Source organism: Marmota marmota, unplaced genomic scaffold (assembly GCF_001458135.2).
Source record: "Marmota marmota marmota unplaced genomic scaffold, marMar, whole genome shotgun sequence".
Lineage (NCBI taxonomy): Eukaryota > Metazoa > Chordata > Mammalia > Rodentia > Sciuridae > Marmota > Marmota marmota.
Genome location: NW_026000283.1, coordinates 11,542,882 through 11,561,058, shown reverse-complemented (window position 1 = coordinate 11,561,058; position 18,177 = coordinate 11,542,882). Strand labels below are relative to the sequence as shown.

Sequence of the window (18,177 nt, the reverse complement as noted above, 5' to 3'; positions counted from 1 at the left end):
TAACCCCATGGGATATTAAAGAACATACAGTATATGGCGTTAGAATTTACTCAAATCTACCATGCCATACCGGACTTTGCTATGGTTGCATGACAAGAATCCCTTAACTTCATTCTACCCTCTCCGAGGAAATGTCTTTGGCCTCAATCCATTCTTTTCTGCTGCCATCTTGAGTAATAAGTTGAGGCTGCATAAACAGCTCCAAGAGCCTGCTTATCATGACGTCAGTGGGAAAAATAAATGTGTCTTGTGATCGCAGTGAAAGTCAATGTTATCACTTTGATGGCCAACGATCTGTTGTTTAAGAAAGACTATCTTGGTCTTTCAAAAAGTGCCTATTTTCATCACTGGACGTTGAGCAATCGAAGATCAGTATCAAGTTACTATCTTAGCCTTGCAGTGGTATCTGCTCAACATATATTTACCATTTGGCTGACGCACATCTTGGGCAGTAAGAATTTGTCTCACATTAAGAGGGGCAGCAACAGAGGTATGTGGAGGAAAAAGTAACCAGAGGCCTTATACTGGCTCAGTTCCAGCAATAAATCCATCATTACTCCATGGAATTGGGGCACTCCCCGCGTATCTCTCATGGACCCTATCCTCTGGTGGTCCGGATCTATCTAGGGATCTCAATGAGAGCTCTTGCTGTGAATAAGTCGGGTTATTCCTGTAACGCTCTAGATGTGGTGGACCTGCTGACGCCCTAGGGTGGGATATTTCGGGCTTGGCTACTAAGGCAACGTAAATACACATCAAAATGCCCACACCAACAGTTCCCGACAGCATTCCCTCACAAGAAAAAAAAAAGCAGACTCAAAATTATCCCTTTTAAATGCCTCTCTTTGGAACTGTAAGAGTTGGTATAGTTAGTGGGTAAAGCGCTATGCCAGACCCCACCTACGTCGGGCACGCGCCCACAAAGTTGGGGCTCCACGCTGCTCCTGCGCAGGTCCTAGACTCCTCCCTTTAGGAGGCTCACCCCTCCCTTCTCCGCTACTTCCTGCCCTCACCCAACGCCTTTAACGCGCTTGCGCTGTTTTGATAGGCTTCCCAGGCATAAGTAATCACAGAGCTGCCTCTCTGAGACCGCCCCCGCCACCTCTTCGCCCCGCCCACGCTTTTACCGGCCCCTCCCGAAGTCTCGCGAGGGTAGGAGCGTGTCGGTATTTTGCGGACAACTAGCTCTCCCAGCTGCTGTAATTGCTGCTGCGGGAGAAATTGGAGCTGCTGTCGCGGCACGCCCGCCCTCCCCCACTGAGAAGAGCCACCGCCTCTTCTCCTGCGCTCCTTATACACCTATCGCCCGGAGCGGCGGCAGCAACAGTCCTTGGGCTCACTGCCGCCTCCTCAGACAGCCGCTCTGCGGTTCATTCCCGCAGCCCGGCAACTGAGGGCGGCCCCCTTTTCCCTAGCCGGCTTCTCACTCCAGATCGTTTGCTCCCTCCTTAACCTCGCCTGGGACCCACCTCCCCATAGTCTCGTCGAGGTGGAGGACGAAGAGGAGGAGACGGGAGAGTCACCCTTCCTCCTTGCCGGCCCCCTCACCCGCGGGTGTGTCCTATAAATGGCGTCGGAAAGCGACACCGAGGAATTCTATGATGCCCCTGAAGATGTGCACCCTGTAGGGTAAGTAACGAAGCTATATGGCCCAAAAGCTGGGCATCCCAGTGCCCTGGCTTCTCCTGTGCTTTCCCCTACACCCCTCCCAGGTCCCGCTGTGTCCGCCACTGCTGTTCCTCTCAGTCTCACTTCAGCACTTCAGAGCCCAGATCTGGGGCTCCTTAGGGTAGGGTAAGTTGGAGAAGGAAGAATCGTCCGCCTCGGGCACCTCTCGCCCCTTTCCTTAAAGAACTGCCCGGGTGCTCGCTCGGATCCCCTGTCTCGTCATATTCAACCTTCTTTGAGTGGGACAGTTTACGTGCTTGAGAACCGGAGATTTCTATTTGTGGGGTTCAGACTTACCTTTTTCAAACATCCGCTTTGGCCTCGGGGACCATAGATTAAAGGAGCGGTAACAGGAGAAATTGCACTTCCCAATTTTTTTTTTCTTTTACCGCTACCTTACCTATTGGTGTCAGAGATAGCTGTAACTCTTACCTACTTGCTGTCCACTTTTTCTTGCACAGAAAAGGAGTGGAGGAAAGATTGGCCATTTACTTAAGGAAGTCCTTTAGCAAGACATTCTGAATCAACAGTGTTTTACTAAAATAGCACCTTACAGTGAGGCAAACGGAATCAAAGACAAGACCTTTACCATTGGGGAGAAGGATGTGATCTAAAAGGGAGCCAGACATAAATGTATACAACAGATTATAGAGGTACAAACAAGTGCTGAGTAATCTGGTGCTTGGACCGGGAGCCCCAGCATTGTGCCCTTTATCTAATTTTGCAAGATGTTTTAGTGGTGATTAATATGGGTGATTCTGAGTTGAAAGTACAATAGTTGGAATACTTCCCTTGACCAGAACTTCCACTTACTTTCCACTCTTCTACTTTTCAAAGTCGAAATAGTGTTTAAAGCGTTTTTGCCAAACTCTTCTACTAACATGAGTGGAACTAGGGGCAGTGAAATATATTTTCATGCTGTAAGAATTTAGAATTGGTAAAATTTGTATGTTAGTATAAATCACAATATGGTTCTGGGAGTTCAACAGCCTTCAATTCTCATGCTTACCCCGTGGAAGAAATACCCTGTTTGATAAAGTTATCTGTACATTTTAGAAATCATTCTAAAATCTTTATTATACACAACTTATACCAAAAAACTTACAGCCACAAAATCAGAAAGAAATGTATGTTGGCAGATTGCAAATGTGTATGTTCTCACTAACATTCATATTACTTCACTGTTGTGAGATTTGGGGATGGTAATGCCAGATCTTGAGATGACACTGAATCTCCTTCAAGTTCAATATCTGAGACACGTTCATAGCTACATAGTAGAGAATAAAAATGCATTTAAATTTTCAAATACTTTGTATTACTTTAAAATTTTTGTGCATGATTTTCCCTTCGAAGTAATGAACTATCATTTCAGGTTAAATGAGAGACTGAATCCTTTAGTACGTGTGTGTGTGTGTTGGAGTGGGGGAAGGAAATAATCGGTTTACTTGATTATCAATCTAGAATTATGTGGATATTAAGTTCATTGAATAACTTTAATCTCAAAGAACAGTTATTTCAGAACCTATGTAAACTGTTTAGTCCAGTACTTGGTACAGAAAAGCATTCAAATATTCATTCCTGTCTTTCTTTCTGGACATTAGCAAATTTGTTATCTTTACACAGTGTTTGCTTTGGGAGGTTGTATCCAGAACTTGGAAGTATTGTGAGACAAGCACTCTACCAACTGAGCTACATCCCAGCCCACTTATCTAAACTAGATGACTCATTTTGATAGAACTGATAGTCACTTCCTCCCTCTGGGATAATATAGCTTCTTAAACACTTTGATACTAGGTGAAAATAATAATAATAATAATAATAATAATAAGTCCTTGGGACTCAGCTTCCTAATTTTAACTCTAGACTTGCCTAAAATCTGAGTATGTTGAAAAAAATTCTGTTAACAGAATATAGGATCTGTTTGGGTTTCGTGGCTCTGCTGCATTAGTGAAAGAATTTGGAAGAAAATAAACTCATCTGGAGAATTACATCTGAAAAGAACTAGCTGTATTCAGAGGAGAGAAAGGGGTAGGATCATTTACATTTTCCTCTATCCTTTGTGGCAGGTTTGTTTGCATAAGCTACTGTTAGCCCACTTGACCGAAAACTAACTACCTAGAAACTCAGTGAGAAATCTTGATTTGTAGAAACAGAAGGCATCACTCAATATGTGGTCATCAGAATTATCTTCTGTCCCTTGATATGAACTGGAGTAACACATCTTACAAACCCTAAGAGATAAATAGACTGGATGTGGACACTTTTAAGAAATACTCCTTGCTTTGTCTATTTGGGTACACACAGACCTTTTCTTCAAATTGTAGTTAACTGAGCAGACAGTTGAGCATTATCTCATGTGTTTTTATTGATCAGTGAAATTCAAGTATACAGTCCATTTCCTAAAAATGTATTTCTTGCATTGCCCATCCAATATTGTCTTCAGTTTTGTTAATCTGCTCTTTGAAAGTAAATGTAAAAAGTTGAAAATTAGCAATTTTTTACAGAAAGAGTTTTGAGTTCAGTACAACATACTTTTCACAGTGGCAGATCATCTCCTCTTGCCCAGGTTTGCAAAATGTACTATATTTATAATGCTTTATTTTGACTGATACTTTAGGTCTAGTTTCTTTATTCCTGTCTCTAGTTTTACAAATAAGGAACCTTAGACTCAGAGAAGTTAAGTGGATTATTTTAGGAGAGACAACTTGTAAGTGTCAGAGCTGGGATTTGAAACCAGCTCTTCAAACTCATTAGTCCAGAATTTTTTTCTAGTACATCATAGCTTCCTCCATACTATGTATAGAGTGGGGTCAGGGAGATTCTCCCCAAATAGGTTCTGGGTCAAATACTTTAGGGCCAACTTGCTGAATTGAACTGATGCATCAGTTTAAAACCAGCAACTCAGAACTAGAGACCCTTATGTTAAATAAAATAAGCCAAACTTAGAAGGTCAGAGGATATATGTATTCTCTTATATGTGGAAGCTAGAGAGGAAAAAGGGGGGGAAAGGTGGGGAATAGGTGGGAATCTCATGAAAATCAAAGGGAGATCAGTAGAGGAAAGAGACCACCATGTGGGAGGAGGGAAGGGAGGGGGGAAGTTCTGGGGATTGATATTGGCTAAATTATATTATTACATTCTGTGCATGCAGGAATATGTAACAAAAATCCTATCATTAGGTACAACTGTAATGAACCAATAAAAAATGTGAAAAAAGAAAACCAGCATCCCAACTAGGTGTGGTGGTGCACACCTGTAATCCGAGCTGCTAGAGAGTCTGAGGCAGTAGGATCACAAATTTGAGACCAAGATATGCAATTTAGCAAGACCTTATCTCAAAATTTAACCCGGGGTTTGGCAGGGGAAGCTCAGGATGCATCTCATCCATATAGCGCTTGGCTATGGGTTCAATCCCAAAAAATTAAAAATCAGAAAAAGCCAGTTACAGTGACACACTGCTGTAATCGCAGTGACTTGGGAGGCTGGGAGGATCACAAGTTCAAGGCCAGCCTCAGAACTTAGTGTCTCAAAAAATTAAAAGGGCTGGAGATGTAGCTTATTGTTAAAGTGCCCTGGGTACAATCTCCAATACCAAAAATAAAATTAAAACCAGCAGCCCAAACTTTTCAGTTCTCTTCACTAGAAATTCCCACTTTTTCTTTCAGGAATATGTATTTTTGTCAGAAAGGAATCTTATAAGATTATTTTCTGTTATTAAATAGGAGGAACATGTAGTTAAGCTATTTCTTATAAAATGTGAAAACTTGAAGCCCATAGAAGGAAAGTGAATTGTCCATGGTGCTATGACAAATTCATGGCAGAACCAGGACTAGAACACAGACCAGTTTCACAGTCTGTCATTTTCTCTGGTATCATGGTTAATACAGCAGGAAAGGAAAGAGGAACTGTGGTATAGTAGAAAGGAGCTCTGAACTGAGTCATGTCATTTCCTCATCTTTAAATTGAGATTACATTTTGAGAACCCTTCTGACTCTAAATGCCTGTCATTATATGGAGATTTGATAGTGTGCTTTTATTGATAAGCTTTTGTTCTTGGAAATCATACACACACAACTTTGAGTTTAACAAACTTGATGTCTTTGGTACATGATTCAAGAAAGACCAATAGATTTGAAATTATTTTTTGGATAAATTATATATTAATTGATTGCCTCTGCTAAATCCTGTAGCTTGTATCTACACATTCTAAAGGCTGACACTGAGAACATGTTATAAAAATTAATGTAGCATTTTCAACACTGTATTCAGCCAAAATATATTTGAGGCCTCAGAAGAGGGAATCATACATTTTGTAGTAGAAAGGGATCCATTATTTAACCCAGTCCTCCCATTTAACTGAAAGTGAAACCTAGGCTCAGAGAGGGGAAGTAACACACTGCTGATTAATGGTAGACTAGAACTAGAACTTAAGTTGTTTTTTGATTTTGTTTTTTCTTTTTTTCTTTTTCTTTTTTTTTGGGGGGGGGGTACTGGGGATTAAACCCAGGGGTGCTTAACCACTGGGCAACATCTGCAGCCCTTTTTTTGTGTGTTTTATTTAGAGACAGGGTCTCGCTTAGTGTTTAGGTCCTCACTAAGTTGCTGAAGCTGGCTTTGAACTTGTCACCCTCCTGCCTCAGTCTCCTGAGGATTACAGGCTTGTGCCACTGCACCCAGCACTGAACCCAGGTTTCTTGATTCCTCATTTGTATGGTGCTGCCATGTGGAATTGAGGAGAATAATGCTGGTTATCCCTGTTATAGGTTTCTGATACATACCCTGTTTGCCAGACTTCCAAGATGGTCTACTTCTATCTAACATGACTATTTCTTCATGCTTTACTTGTCAAAGGACATTGACTGTTCTAGGATCCTATTGCTCACTACTTTTCTCCAAGTCAGAATGAAAATGGTGGCAGACTGGCTTATGTAGAACAGAGTTCATATTAGTTTATTTTTAGGAGTCTAGTTAGTGTTACTTGCAACTACCATGTTTAGAATAGAGTAACGGCAAAATATTGATTAACTTATGAGAACTGTGATAAAAGTGTCTAGAAGAATTTCTACATCTAAAAAACAAAACTGTCTTTGTTGAAAATTCAGCTTTCTTACTTAGCCCTCAGAAATGTTTCTCTCTGAATTGAAAATTTATGCAGTTTTATTTAAACAATATTTGCATGATGTGAATTACTTTAGGGAAGCAAAACCTCCTTTATGGCCATTTGTTCCTGAGTTTTTGACATTCAATCATAGATTATATTTGATTGCTGTTGATTTTGTGGATTGATAGAAATTCATTTATAATGCTGTTTTACCACAGTCTTATCATATTGAAGTGGAAAAACCTTCAACATATTAATTAGTAAAATTAAGTTCTAAATTTAGTGACTTCCAACTGTCAATTGGTGACTCATTTAGGTAGGACAGTTGGTAGCAGGATGGCAATTTGGGGGGATCAATTTGAATCTGTAAGTTGAAAGCTTTATTCTGTTTTTGATAACCTACTTCATAAAATAGAGTAGACAAAATTTAATTTTTAAAAATATAAAAAACCTATACAGTTTTAGGATAAAAATAGTTCATTGACTATCTTATAGGACAGGGAAAAAAACTTTTAATTTTTAGTATGCAACCTTTGTACAACACTCTTGTGTGTGTCCTCTTCAGTTCGTTGTTATGACAGATGAATTTTTCAGGTAAATCCCTTAAAGAACCTGTTTGTTAAATAAAGTCAACAGTTTTTTTTTTTTTAACTATTTCCTCTTCACACTCTGGCTACAATTTGGGGAGAGTACATCTTGGGGTAATGAGGTATAGGAAGAGAGTATGAAAAGTAGATCATGAAAGTTGTAGTGAAGGAGGTGGAGGGGGTGAGGGGACCAGGTTATGAAGCTGCTTCCTAGGGCCTGCATAACTGAGATAAGACAAATTCCACCATTTAGTATTGTTTTACATACACATAAATGGTTTGTTTTAAATAACCCTATATTCAAGAAATTAATAACCTGTAAGAAATATCTCTGATAATATTTAAAGTCACAAAATTGGAGCCAGGGCTGTAGCTTAATGGCAGAGCACTTGCCTAGCACATATGAAGCACTGTGTTTGATCCTCAGCAGCACTCCATAAAAATTTTAAAAATAAATAAAAGTACTCTGTCCATCTATGACAAAAAATAAATAAAGTCACAAAAATTATAGGTACCGTATGATGCCTTACTGATATTGACTTGAATTGATAATTAACCTACATTTCTATTTTCTATCCAGAGCTAAGGTAATTTCTACTAACATTCACAAAGCCTGTTTCCCTTTTTCTTTTGGATATTATTCAGTTAACCAGATAAATCTTTAATTGGGTGCTCTGTCCTCTCATGATTCAAAATTGAGGGGAAAGCACCTAAGACAAAATGTGAGCCTCATAACTGATGACAACCCCAATGTTTTTCCCAGTCAGTATACAAATTTATCTTGGTTACTATAGCAACCAGTCTATCAGTTATTCTTCTAGCTCTTTTGCCTTCTCTCAGATGCTAGGATTACCATATAATCAGGTTCTGCTAAAGTGCTCCAGGTCTTAGCATTTTATTACCAGCTGCAGCTGTCTGGCAGTTTATAATTTGGCATTCCATCAGGGTCAGTTGCTTTCAAGCTCATGAAACCTTTTTTTCCTCCAAGCACTTTTAAACATTTTAAACATACAGAATTTAACAAAAACATGTTCATGCAGCAATTTCTTCATACTAATTATCTCAGTTCCAATGTTAACCATTGTCTTTTAGATTGAATGCATCCATTGGCCATCCTTTGTAATACCAAGTAGAATAAATTTCAAGATCAAGGGTGACCTTTAGGAAATATATTTGCAAATAGGATTTTAGACTCAGTATCATCACAGCTTAGCTGAAGTGCTTTAAAAGCATCTTGATTCATCAACAACTACCAAATAATATTTTAACAAAAATGATTTCTATGGGTTGTAGAAAGAATATTTGGCCTTTAGATGAGTTCATTATAATTTGAGAAAACTGTTTAGAAATTTAATAGGAAATGTTATCTTTATTTCACAGCCTTTGAATAAACAAAGAAGGAAAGATAAAGACTGAATAATTGGATGGGTCTTTAAGTTTTTTTTGTGTTCACTTAACATTTTTATCTCATAAAAACTCAGAATTCAAATAATTAAAGTTATACATATGTTATTTATTTTGCTCAAAATAAGGATATTGAAGAACTATATCAAATATTTAAGTCACTTCCATTAATGTTTGGTTTTGGAGCTCATGCTTATTAGTATTGCTAGGTATAGTAGTAACTTCTAAATGTGCACAATTGATCTTTTGTATTTACTAAATTGGAGGTGGTTATTCTGTTAAGGTTTAAGCTTTGGTATCATTTCCATACATTACAATAATATAAGTCATTTCTATTTAGCAAAGTAGAATTCTACTTTTTAAATTGATACATAAGAAGTACACATATTAATGAGGTGCCATGTGATGTTTTGATGCATGTATACTTTGTGTAATGTTTAAATCAAGGTAAATCTATCTCTTTATTTATCATTGTTTTATGGTGAAAACATTCAGAATCTTTCTTTTAGATTTAAAGAAAAATTATGCAGTGCATTATCATTATCTGTAGTCACTCTATTATGTCATAGAATACCAGAACTTCTTTCTCCTAACTGTAACTTAGTACCTGTTAATCAACTGTAATCTGTCTTCCCTCACTTCTTATTTCTTCAGCCTCTGGGAACTACCATTTTACTCTCAACTTCTATAAGATCAACTGTTTTAGATTCCATGTGAGTGAGATCATGTGGCAATTGTCTTTCTGTGCTTGGCTTATTTCAGTTAACATAATGATCTCCAGTTCTATACAGGATGTCACAAACAACAAGTTTTCATTCTTTTTTATGGCTGAATAGTATTCCATTGCATATATTTTCTACATTTTTTTATCTATTCACCAGTTGATAAATAACTTCAGTTGCTTCTCTCTCCTGGTAATTACCCTGGGCATGTTGATATCTCTTTGGATTGATTTCATTTATTTTGGATATAAACCCAGTAGTAGTATTGCTGGGTCATATGGTAGTTCTATTTTAAATTTTTTGAAGCACCTCCATACTGTTTTTCCACAATGTATTAATTTACACTCCAATCATCAGTGTGCAAGGGTTCCTTTCTCTCCATAGCCTTGACAGCACCTGTTATCTTTTATCTTTTTGATAATAGCCATTCTAATTGAAGTGGAGTGATGTCTAGTGGTTCTGTTTCAATTTGTGTTTCCCTGATGATTAGGGAAGTTGTACTTTTTTCATGTACCTGTTGGCCATTTGTATGTCTTCTTTTGAGAAATGTAACTTTGTAACTAAATGTCATTTTAAGTGGGATTATGGGGGGGGGGGTTGCTGTTGTTTGAGTTCTTTATATATTCTGGTTATCAATCCTTTGTCAAATATATAGCTTGCAAATATTTTCTCCTATTCTGTAAGTCATCTCTTTGCTGTGTTGATTGTTAACTTTGCTGTGCAGAGCTTTTTAACTTGGTATAAACAAAATTTTCTATTTTTATTTTCATTTCCTGTGCTTTTAGGGTCTTATCCTAAAAATCCTTGCCCATTCAATTGTCCTGAAGCATTTCATCTATGTTTTCTTCTAGTAGTTTCATGGTTCAGGTCTTACATTTAGATCTTTAATCCATTTTGAATTTTTTTAAATCAATTGGTGATAGGGGATTAATTTCATGTGGATATCCAATTTCCCCAGCACAATTTATTGTCCTTTATCTAGTGCATGTACTAAGCACCTTTGTCAAAGATCAGTTGGGGATGGATATGTGTATTTATTTCTAGGCTCCTGCTCTATTCCTGGTCTGTGTGTCTTTTTATGCCAGTACCACTTAATTTTAATTATTATAGCTTTGCAGTATGTTTTGAAGTCAGGTAGTGTAATTTTGCCTGCTTTATTCTTTTTGTTCAGGATTGCTTTCTCTATTTGAGGATTTTTTGTGGTTCCATATGAATTTTGTAATTTTTTTTTCTGATCTGTGAGAAGTGTTACTGATATTTTGATAGGGAACGCATGGAATCTGTAGATTGATTTAGTATTACAGACATTTTAACTATTGATTCTTCTAATTCATGAATTTCAGATGTCTTTTTGGTATCTGTTTTGATTTATCTCATCAGTGTTTGATAATTTTCATTGTAGCTCTTTCATATCTTTGGTTTATTCTTAGGGTTTTTTAACTATTGCAAATGAGGTTGCGTTTTTGTTTCCTTTTCAGACAATTTGCTATTGGTATGGAAACAAACTGATTTTTGTATGTTTCATTAAGATTTTACTTTTAAGATATTGTGATATTTTTCAAAAAGTAACTTTCCTGAATTAGAAATTATTATAGTAAGCTTGTTAGTATATACCTTTGGCACTGAATGATAAAATCTTATCTATAATTTTTATTTAAATCATACGTTGAATGGTTTCATTTTAAGATTAGTACATCTTATTCAACACTGCAGTTAAGTTTTAATAATGCCCCCTAGGAGAATATTAATTGCACAAAATAGACTTCAGAGCAGAAAGTTTTACTCTCTCCATGGGACGCTGATCCTTAAAATTTTAAAAGAGGGAGGATAAATTTTTAAAAATCCAAGGGTGGCACATAAAATTATTAGAAACTTAAGATGGAAAACTTTTAACCATTTTTTCTATACCATAATTTTTTTTAGTTGTTGATGGACCTTTATTTATTTATATGTGGTGCTGAGAATGGAACCCAGTGCCTCACACATGCTAGGCAAGTGCTCTACCCCTGGACCACAACTCTGACCCCTCCATACCATAATTGAACCCTGAATGTTCTGATGGACTGCAGATCAAACTTTCTAGAGAACCAGTAAACAGCATGTTGTGCTGTATTCAAGCTTGGTTTGTTCAAAGCAAGCATTTGATCACTAAGTAGGTTTGAGAGAAGGGATAGGAGTATTCTTTCTGGCCTTATTCTTGAACTGATATGAATAGCTATGGATGAACTTAAAACCCATAGTCCTCTTTTAAATATGTCTCGGAAATCCTTTATTTAAATTAGGGTACTGGGTAAGTAATCTTTCTGGTTATTAGCAGTACTAGTAACAACTTAAGTGTTTTTGAAAAAAACCTCTTAGCTGGATGTGGTGGCACACGTCTGTAATCCTCATAGTTTGGAAGCCTCAGCAATTTGGTGAGGCCCTAAGTAACTTAGTGAGACCCGTCTCAAAATAAAATAAAAAATAAAAACAGGCTGGGGATGTGGTCAGTGGTTAAGCTCCCATGAGTTCAATCCCCAGTACCAAAAAAAAAAGTTAAAAAAAAACCACTCTTAAAATATGCTTATTTTCCCATGTCAAACTGAAATGACAGGTGGTTTGAACATTTTCCTCAGCCCCAAATCCACTCTTTATTGCCAACTTTCTCCTTCCTAGTAACATTACTACAGAGATTTCCTAGCATAACAGTTCTTGTCCCTTATAACTGAGAAGGAACAGTGGTGGATGAAATATGAAGAGTGGAAGGATTGGGGAAGGAATAAGGGGAAAAGTCAGTTAAATTGGATATATACTTTCGTAAGTGAAATTTTTTTAGTAGTGTGTCTGGTGGGTATGGGTTATTGGATTACACAAAGATGGGTAAGCAGAGTGAATTCAGTAGCTTGATAAAATTAGTACCTTGATGAGTGAGAGCAAGTAGGTCTGTTGATATTTTGCAATGTGTACTTTATTTTTATTGAATTGGATTAAGGGCTTAAGGTAAATGACTTTTTCCTTTAAATGAATTTTATTATCCCTGTTATATCCCAGGTCATAGTTCTAGGCTGCTGTTCTTTATTTTAGCCTTTTCCTTATTTCCCAGCATGGAGAGATATCCACAGTTGAAGTGTAACAGCAGCAGAAGGTTTAGATGGGGATTGAGTTGATGAGTATGCATGTTCTGTGGCGTTCCACTTCCCTTCACAATTTCTTCTACTTTCAAACTTCCTGGTACACTCAGATCTTACCTAATCATCCCAGCTCCCCTCCCACACATTCCAGTTACTATAAGAGAAGTAGGGGAGGGGCTGAGGCAAGGACAGTGGTTTGTATTTATGGGACCTTTGTAACTTGGGGACATCCTGTACTCAATAAATATTAAATGTTAACAGTGAAACCTTGGGAAATATTGACAGTTATCCTGCCATTATATCAAATTCTTGTTATTAACTTTTTTTCCAGGGGTAAATGTGTTCAAAATAAAAAAAAATTAGTACTATATAATTCTATGTGTTGTTACATGCAAAGAATAAGAACTCCATAATGCCTACTAATGTTGGACATTGATTTTCAAAGTTTTTCTTAATACACAGTCACTTCTGACTGTCTTGTAGTTCTGTGTGATAGGACAATTTTTTAGATAGGTGGAAAAATTGATAGCTTAGGATAGGTTAGGGACTTGTAAGTCAGCAAGAGGTAAAATTTTACTAACTTATGGTAATTAAACAAATGGTTTTGAATGAAGATTTAAAACACTAGGTCACCCCTACTTTCATTTTCTAAACTATAAACATTTTGTGATGTTCTAGTTTACATATAAATTATTAAAATGACAAGGCTAACTCCTGACATTTGGGTATATAGAACTTTGAAATAATAAAAGGGAGAGTTTTTTATGCCCTTCTTTTTAAGCTTTGACATAATTGATTGTTACGTAAGCCAGATCAGGAAGTAACCTTGCTACTGAAAAAGATGGAATCCCAGACAACTGTTCACTGTCTTTCAAAGGGTGCGTTCTTCTCTCTCTCTCTCTCTCTCTCTCTCTCTCTCTCTCTCTCTCTCTCTCTCTCTCCCAGGGTCCCAGGGGTGCGTATCCACTGAGCCACATTCTCAGCCCTTTTTACATTTTATTTTGAGTCAGGGTCTAAGTTGCTTAGGCTGGCTTTGAATTTGCAATCCTTCTGCCTCAGTCTACCGAGTTGCTGGGATTACAGGCCTTCACCACCATGCCCAGCATGTTCTTTGTTCATAAGGGTAACCCAGGATGTGAGCCACTCAAAAGTCTCTATCCCCAGATTTTTTTTTCTGTAATTGTTTTATAAATTGTTGTCAGTTGTTTAGTCAGGCCATGGTACTGTGGTGGGATAATTATTTATAACTCTCACTCATACTTTTGGCCACAACTCACTTACCCAATATTTCTTTTTCCCCTTTCTCCTTCATATGTGTTTTCTAGTAGTCACAATGAGATACATGATAGTTATTAACATTTTCTACCTAACCAAATCTCTATTGACTATTAAATTAATGGGAAAAATGCATTCCTGATAACTAGGTAATTGAAAAATTACATGAATAGTAATTACTATTTAAGATGCCGATAAGATTGAATAAGCTTTTTTATAATAAATCATAAAGGACTTAAACTTGACCTATAGAATGTTTAATGTATGTAAGTATTCTAGGTAATTTAAGATTTTTCTAGAATATTTAAGTCCTTCATACATTTTTCATAAAAAATTGCAGAAGGAGAAATTCAAGTCAAAAAAGCATAAAAATTGAATTTATATAGTGCTTAATATTAAATGTTATCAAAATATGTTTGATTTTCCATTTATGATGGTGAAGAAGAACATGAATAATTAAAACCTACCCATTAACTGGATGTGGTGGTACATTCCTATAATGTCAGCTACTGGGGAGGCAGAAGATCACAAGTTCAAGGATAGCATGGGCAATTTAGTGAGGCTTTTTCTCAATTTTTCTTAAAAAATTGATTGCTTGGCTAGCATGCATGAAGTCCTATTTATAGAATCTCTAGTACTGTCCCACCCTCAAAAAAAAAAAAAAACCCTACACTTTATACCAGAATCTTAGTTAAGTCATTAGTTTACCACTTATTTTCCTTTAAGACCTTTTTATCAGAGATAACACCTGTAAACGTTCTTTAATTTTAAAAAAATGGTTTGATTTGACTTTTGTTCCTCTGCCTCTCTTGGGTGATTATCAGTGAACTCAACCAGGAATCTTGAAGACTGAAATGTAAGTTCACTGATCATAGAAGCGATCCATTTGCGTTTTTTAAAGGGGGGTTTACAAGTACTTTAGAGCCCTATTTTTTGTTTGTTTGTTTGTTTTAGGTGGACACAATATCTTTATTTTTTTATTTTTATGTGGTGCTGAGGATCGAACCCAGTGCCTCATGCATGCTAGGCAAGCACTCCACCACTGAGCCACAACCCCAGCCCCCTAATTTTTATTTACAAGTTACTGGTATTTACTGTTTACAATTAAGTGTTACACTGAATGTTAGATAACTTACAAAATCTTATAAACATATTAGTTTGATAAAGTTTCTGTAATGTGGCCTGCAGCCCAACATCTTGTTTGTTTACTTTTTAAAAATTACGTTACAAGGTGATTTCACATGTTTGCAATAGTTATTGACTTCTCCAGACAGGCATAATTTTAGTTATCTGCTTCTGTCTATTTTTTACTAGAAATTACTTTAAAACATTAATAGATCTGATTTTTATTTTAACCTACTTAATTGGAATATTATGATATTGCTGCCTTACCCCAGAGTTATTTTTTTTAATGTAGGTATTTATTGAATGGTTTTAAATGTGCAGAGTAGAATGGTTTTCGTGTAACATTCTTGAGTAGGACAAAGAACACAATTTTTTTTTGGTTATTTTTTTCAATAAACACATTATTGAAAAATGACATGGAAATATATGGAAAATATAGGAATATGACATGGAAATATAATATATACATAATATTTTAAAAATCAGTTTGTCATTTTAGACAAGAGAGTTGCTTAAGGGTCTACTTTAAGTTTGTAATTTACCTTATGTGTGAACAGATTTATATTTCACCACTAAATTTCCTTTGATTTCATTAAAGGTTATTTAAAAATATTGCCACAAAACATACTTTCAAAAAATATAGAGCCATTGTGCCGAATTTTCTCACCATTTCTGTCAATATCATTGATAAAATAGGTACTTTTGATATATTTCTACTTTGGGGCTTTCATCATATTTAAAACTTAAAATGACCATTCAAATAATAATATGTGAACTAAAAATAGTTCACATTTGGAGGATTCAGTGTATTCCCTGTTATGTGATTATTTTAACTGTTTTGTCAGCTTTTTGTCAGTCTTGTTAGTAAACCAGTATTGCCTTATGTCCAGGGAAATTTGAGTGATTTGTTTTCTACTGCCTAGTTAAAACATGACATTTTAAAATGTACTATGAATTGAACTGCTATAAACATTGACGTGGATACATCACTATAGTAAGCTGACTGGTTTTAAGTCCTTCAGGTATAAACCAAGGAATGGATAGCTGGATCAAATGATGGTTCCATTCCAAGTTTTTTTGAGGAATCTCCATACTGCTTTCCACAATAGTGGCACCAATTTGCAGTCCCACCAGCAGTATATGAGCGTACCTTTTTCCTCACATCCTCGCCAACATTTATTGTTGCCTGTATTCTTGATAATTGCCATTCTGACTGGAGTGAGTTGAAATCTCAGTGAAGTTTTAATTTGCATTCCTCTAATTGCTAGAGATGTTGAATATTTTTTCATATATTTGTTGATCGATTGTTTGGTTTTGATTTCTGATTTTTGCTGCTGCATTTTTTTTCCTGCCTGGCCTCAGTTGGCAATAATAGGACTCCATGTCAGTGTTTTCCGAGCACCAGAACCCTTCCGATTCCATGCTTAGAGTTAGCACTTTAGTGTTGGTCTTGGTTTGCTATCAGATCTTACTATTTCAAGCTTGCTGGGCTTTAGAAATCAGAACCCTTTAATTAGCTGTTTACTTTAATGAGTGGCTACTCCCTTATCTTTGCTCATATCCAGTTCACCTCAAGGACCTTAGAATCCCAGTACTTTCTTTGTATCAACAAGCTGTTCTTTGTTCTGCTTGTTTCAGTTGCTTGAAACACTGCTTAAGCTCATCTTACTTTTTGTTTTGTTTTGTTTTTCTTATGGCAAAGGCAGAAAAGGGGGATAAAAACAAAATTACATTGTAGAGTGAGTCACCTTTCTATAAGAAACATGTTTCCCAAGCTACAGGCTTTATTCCACCAAACTCGCTCTATACTACTACTTCAATGTCATTGCTGCTTTTTACTTGGCTTCTTCATAGCCAGCCACCTTTTATTCTCTGAAAAAGAAGTAAGTCTTCTTAGGAACAAAAATAAAGACCTAGTTAGTCCATTTCTCTGTGCAGTGCCCAATTGTTTTGGTATATTTCTTTCATGAAATATAATAAGAAGTTTGGAAATGGTGATGTTAAGAATTAGATTGCACTAATATTTTATTTTTATATCATAGGAGGTGGTTTTTTGCGTTCCTAGTTGTTTAGTTAAATGTGAAATAGATGGCAAATGTAGGTTTCGCCTGCACACTGATTTCTCCCTATTTGCAAAAGCCTTATAAGTTGTGTTTGTTTGTTTTCAGGTAAATCTAATAGGTGGAGAAACACCAAACCCAAAAGGCAGAAAATCTGCCTATAGGTAACAGGTGAGAAACTAGAGGTAGGATAGCTTATGAGGTCTGGCTCTTTGAAAATATAGAAATTCAATGTTCTTTTTTAAAAGTAGATTTAATTACTTATACCATGATTTTAAGTCCTAATTACCCTAAGGCATGAGTGATGAAGATCCAGTAATTGCCTGCAGGGAAACTAATGGTCAAAGCTCTGAAAAACCAACTTGCATTCCTACTGTGGTCACCATGTCAGTAGCTGATTTCAAAATGTGGGTTTTGTAGTGGGCCTAGTAAGGCAGTTCAAGTAGCTTCTATTTAGGGAATCTAATCTATGGGTTGGGTTTTTTTTTTTTTTTGGTACCAGGGGTGATTAACCACCTCAGCCACATCCCCAGTCCCCATATTTTATTTAGAGACAGGTCTCACTAAGTTGCTTAGGGCCTCGCTAGGTTGCTGAGGCTGGCTTTGAATTCACAATCCTCTTGCCTCAGTCTCCTGAGCCACTGGGATTATAGGCCTGCCCCACTACACCTGGCTACATGGGTTCTTAATACACATTTGTATCTATTGCTATTCATATCTAGGTTCTATTAGTGCCTCAGGCGGTGGGAGGATGTTTAGAGTATAAGTTGACAGAATTGAGAAGCAAATTCTACTTCTTGTTGCAGAAGGTTCATCAGTTTTTTGATTGATATAGAAATAGTATATCTGAAATATTTCTAGTATCCTTTTTATAAAGGGAGGAAAGTGTCCTAAAATAACTATATACGTAGTATGTGATTCTCTTTTTTAATGATAACATACTTTCAATTGATTAATCTAGAAAGTTAGCTGTTGATGTTTATTTTACCTATATCAGTTAACCTCATTTTGATCATGTTGAATGAGAATAGTTTTATATAAATATCTATATAAACAATGGCTACAAGTCAACTTAAATATCTAGAAATTTTGTCAGTTTGTTACAATAGCCTTCTTGAGTTTTTT

At 36.4% G+C, this 18,177-nt stretch overlaps 1 protein-coding gene across 1 annotated transcript in view; it reads left to right on the top strand.

The window, feature by feature from the left end:
* Positions 1 to 1,140: 1,140 nt before the first annotated feature.
* Wdr44 (WD repeat domain 44) overlaps positions 1,141 to 18,177 on the top strand; it is an 87,463-nt gene continuing 70,426 nt past the window's right edge. The window contains exon 1 of the mRNA XM_015498527.2: positions 1,141 to 1,629. Coding sequence (XP_015354013.1) covers positions 1,568 to 1,629 — 62 coding nt within the window. The 5' untranslated portion in view covers positions 1,141 to 1,567. The remainder of the gene's footprint in view (positions 1,630 to 18,177) is intronic.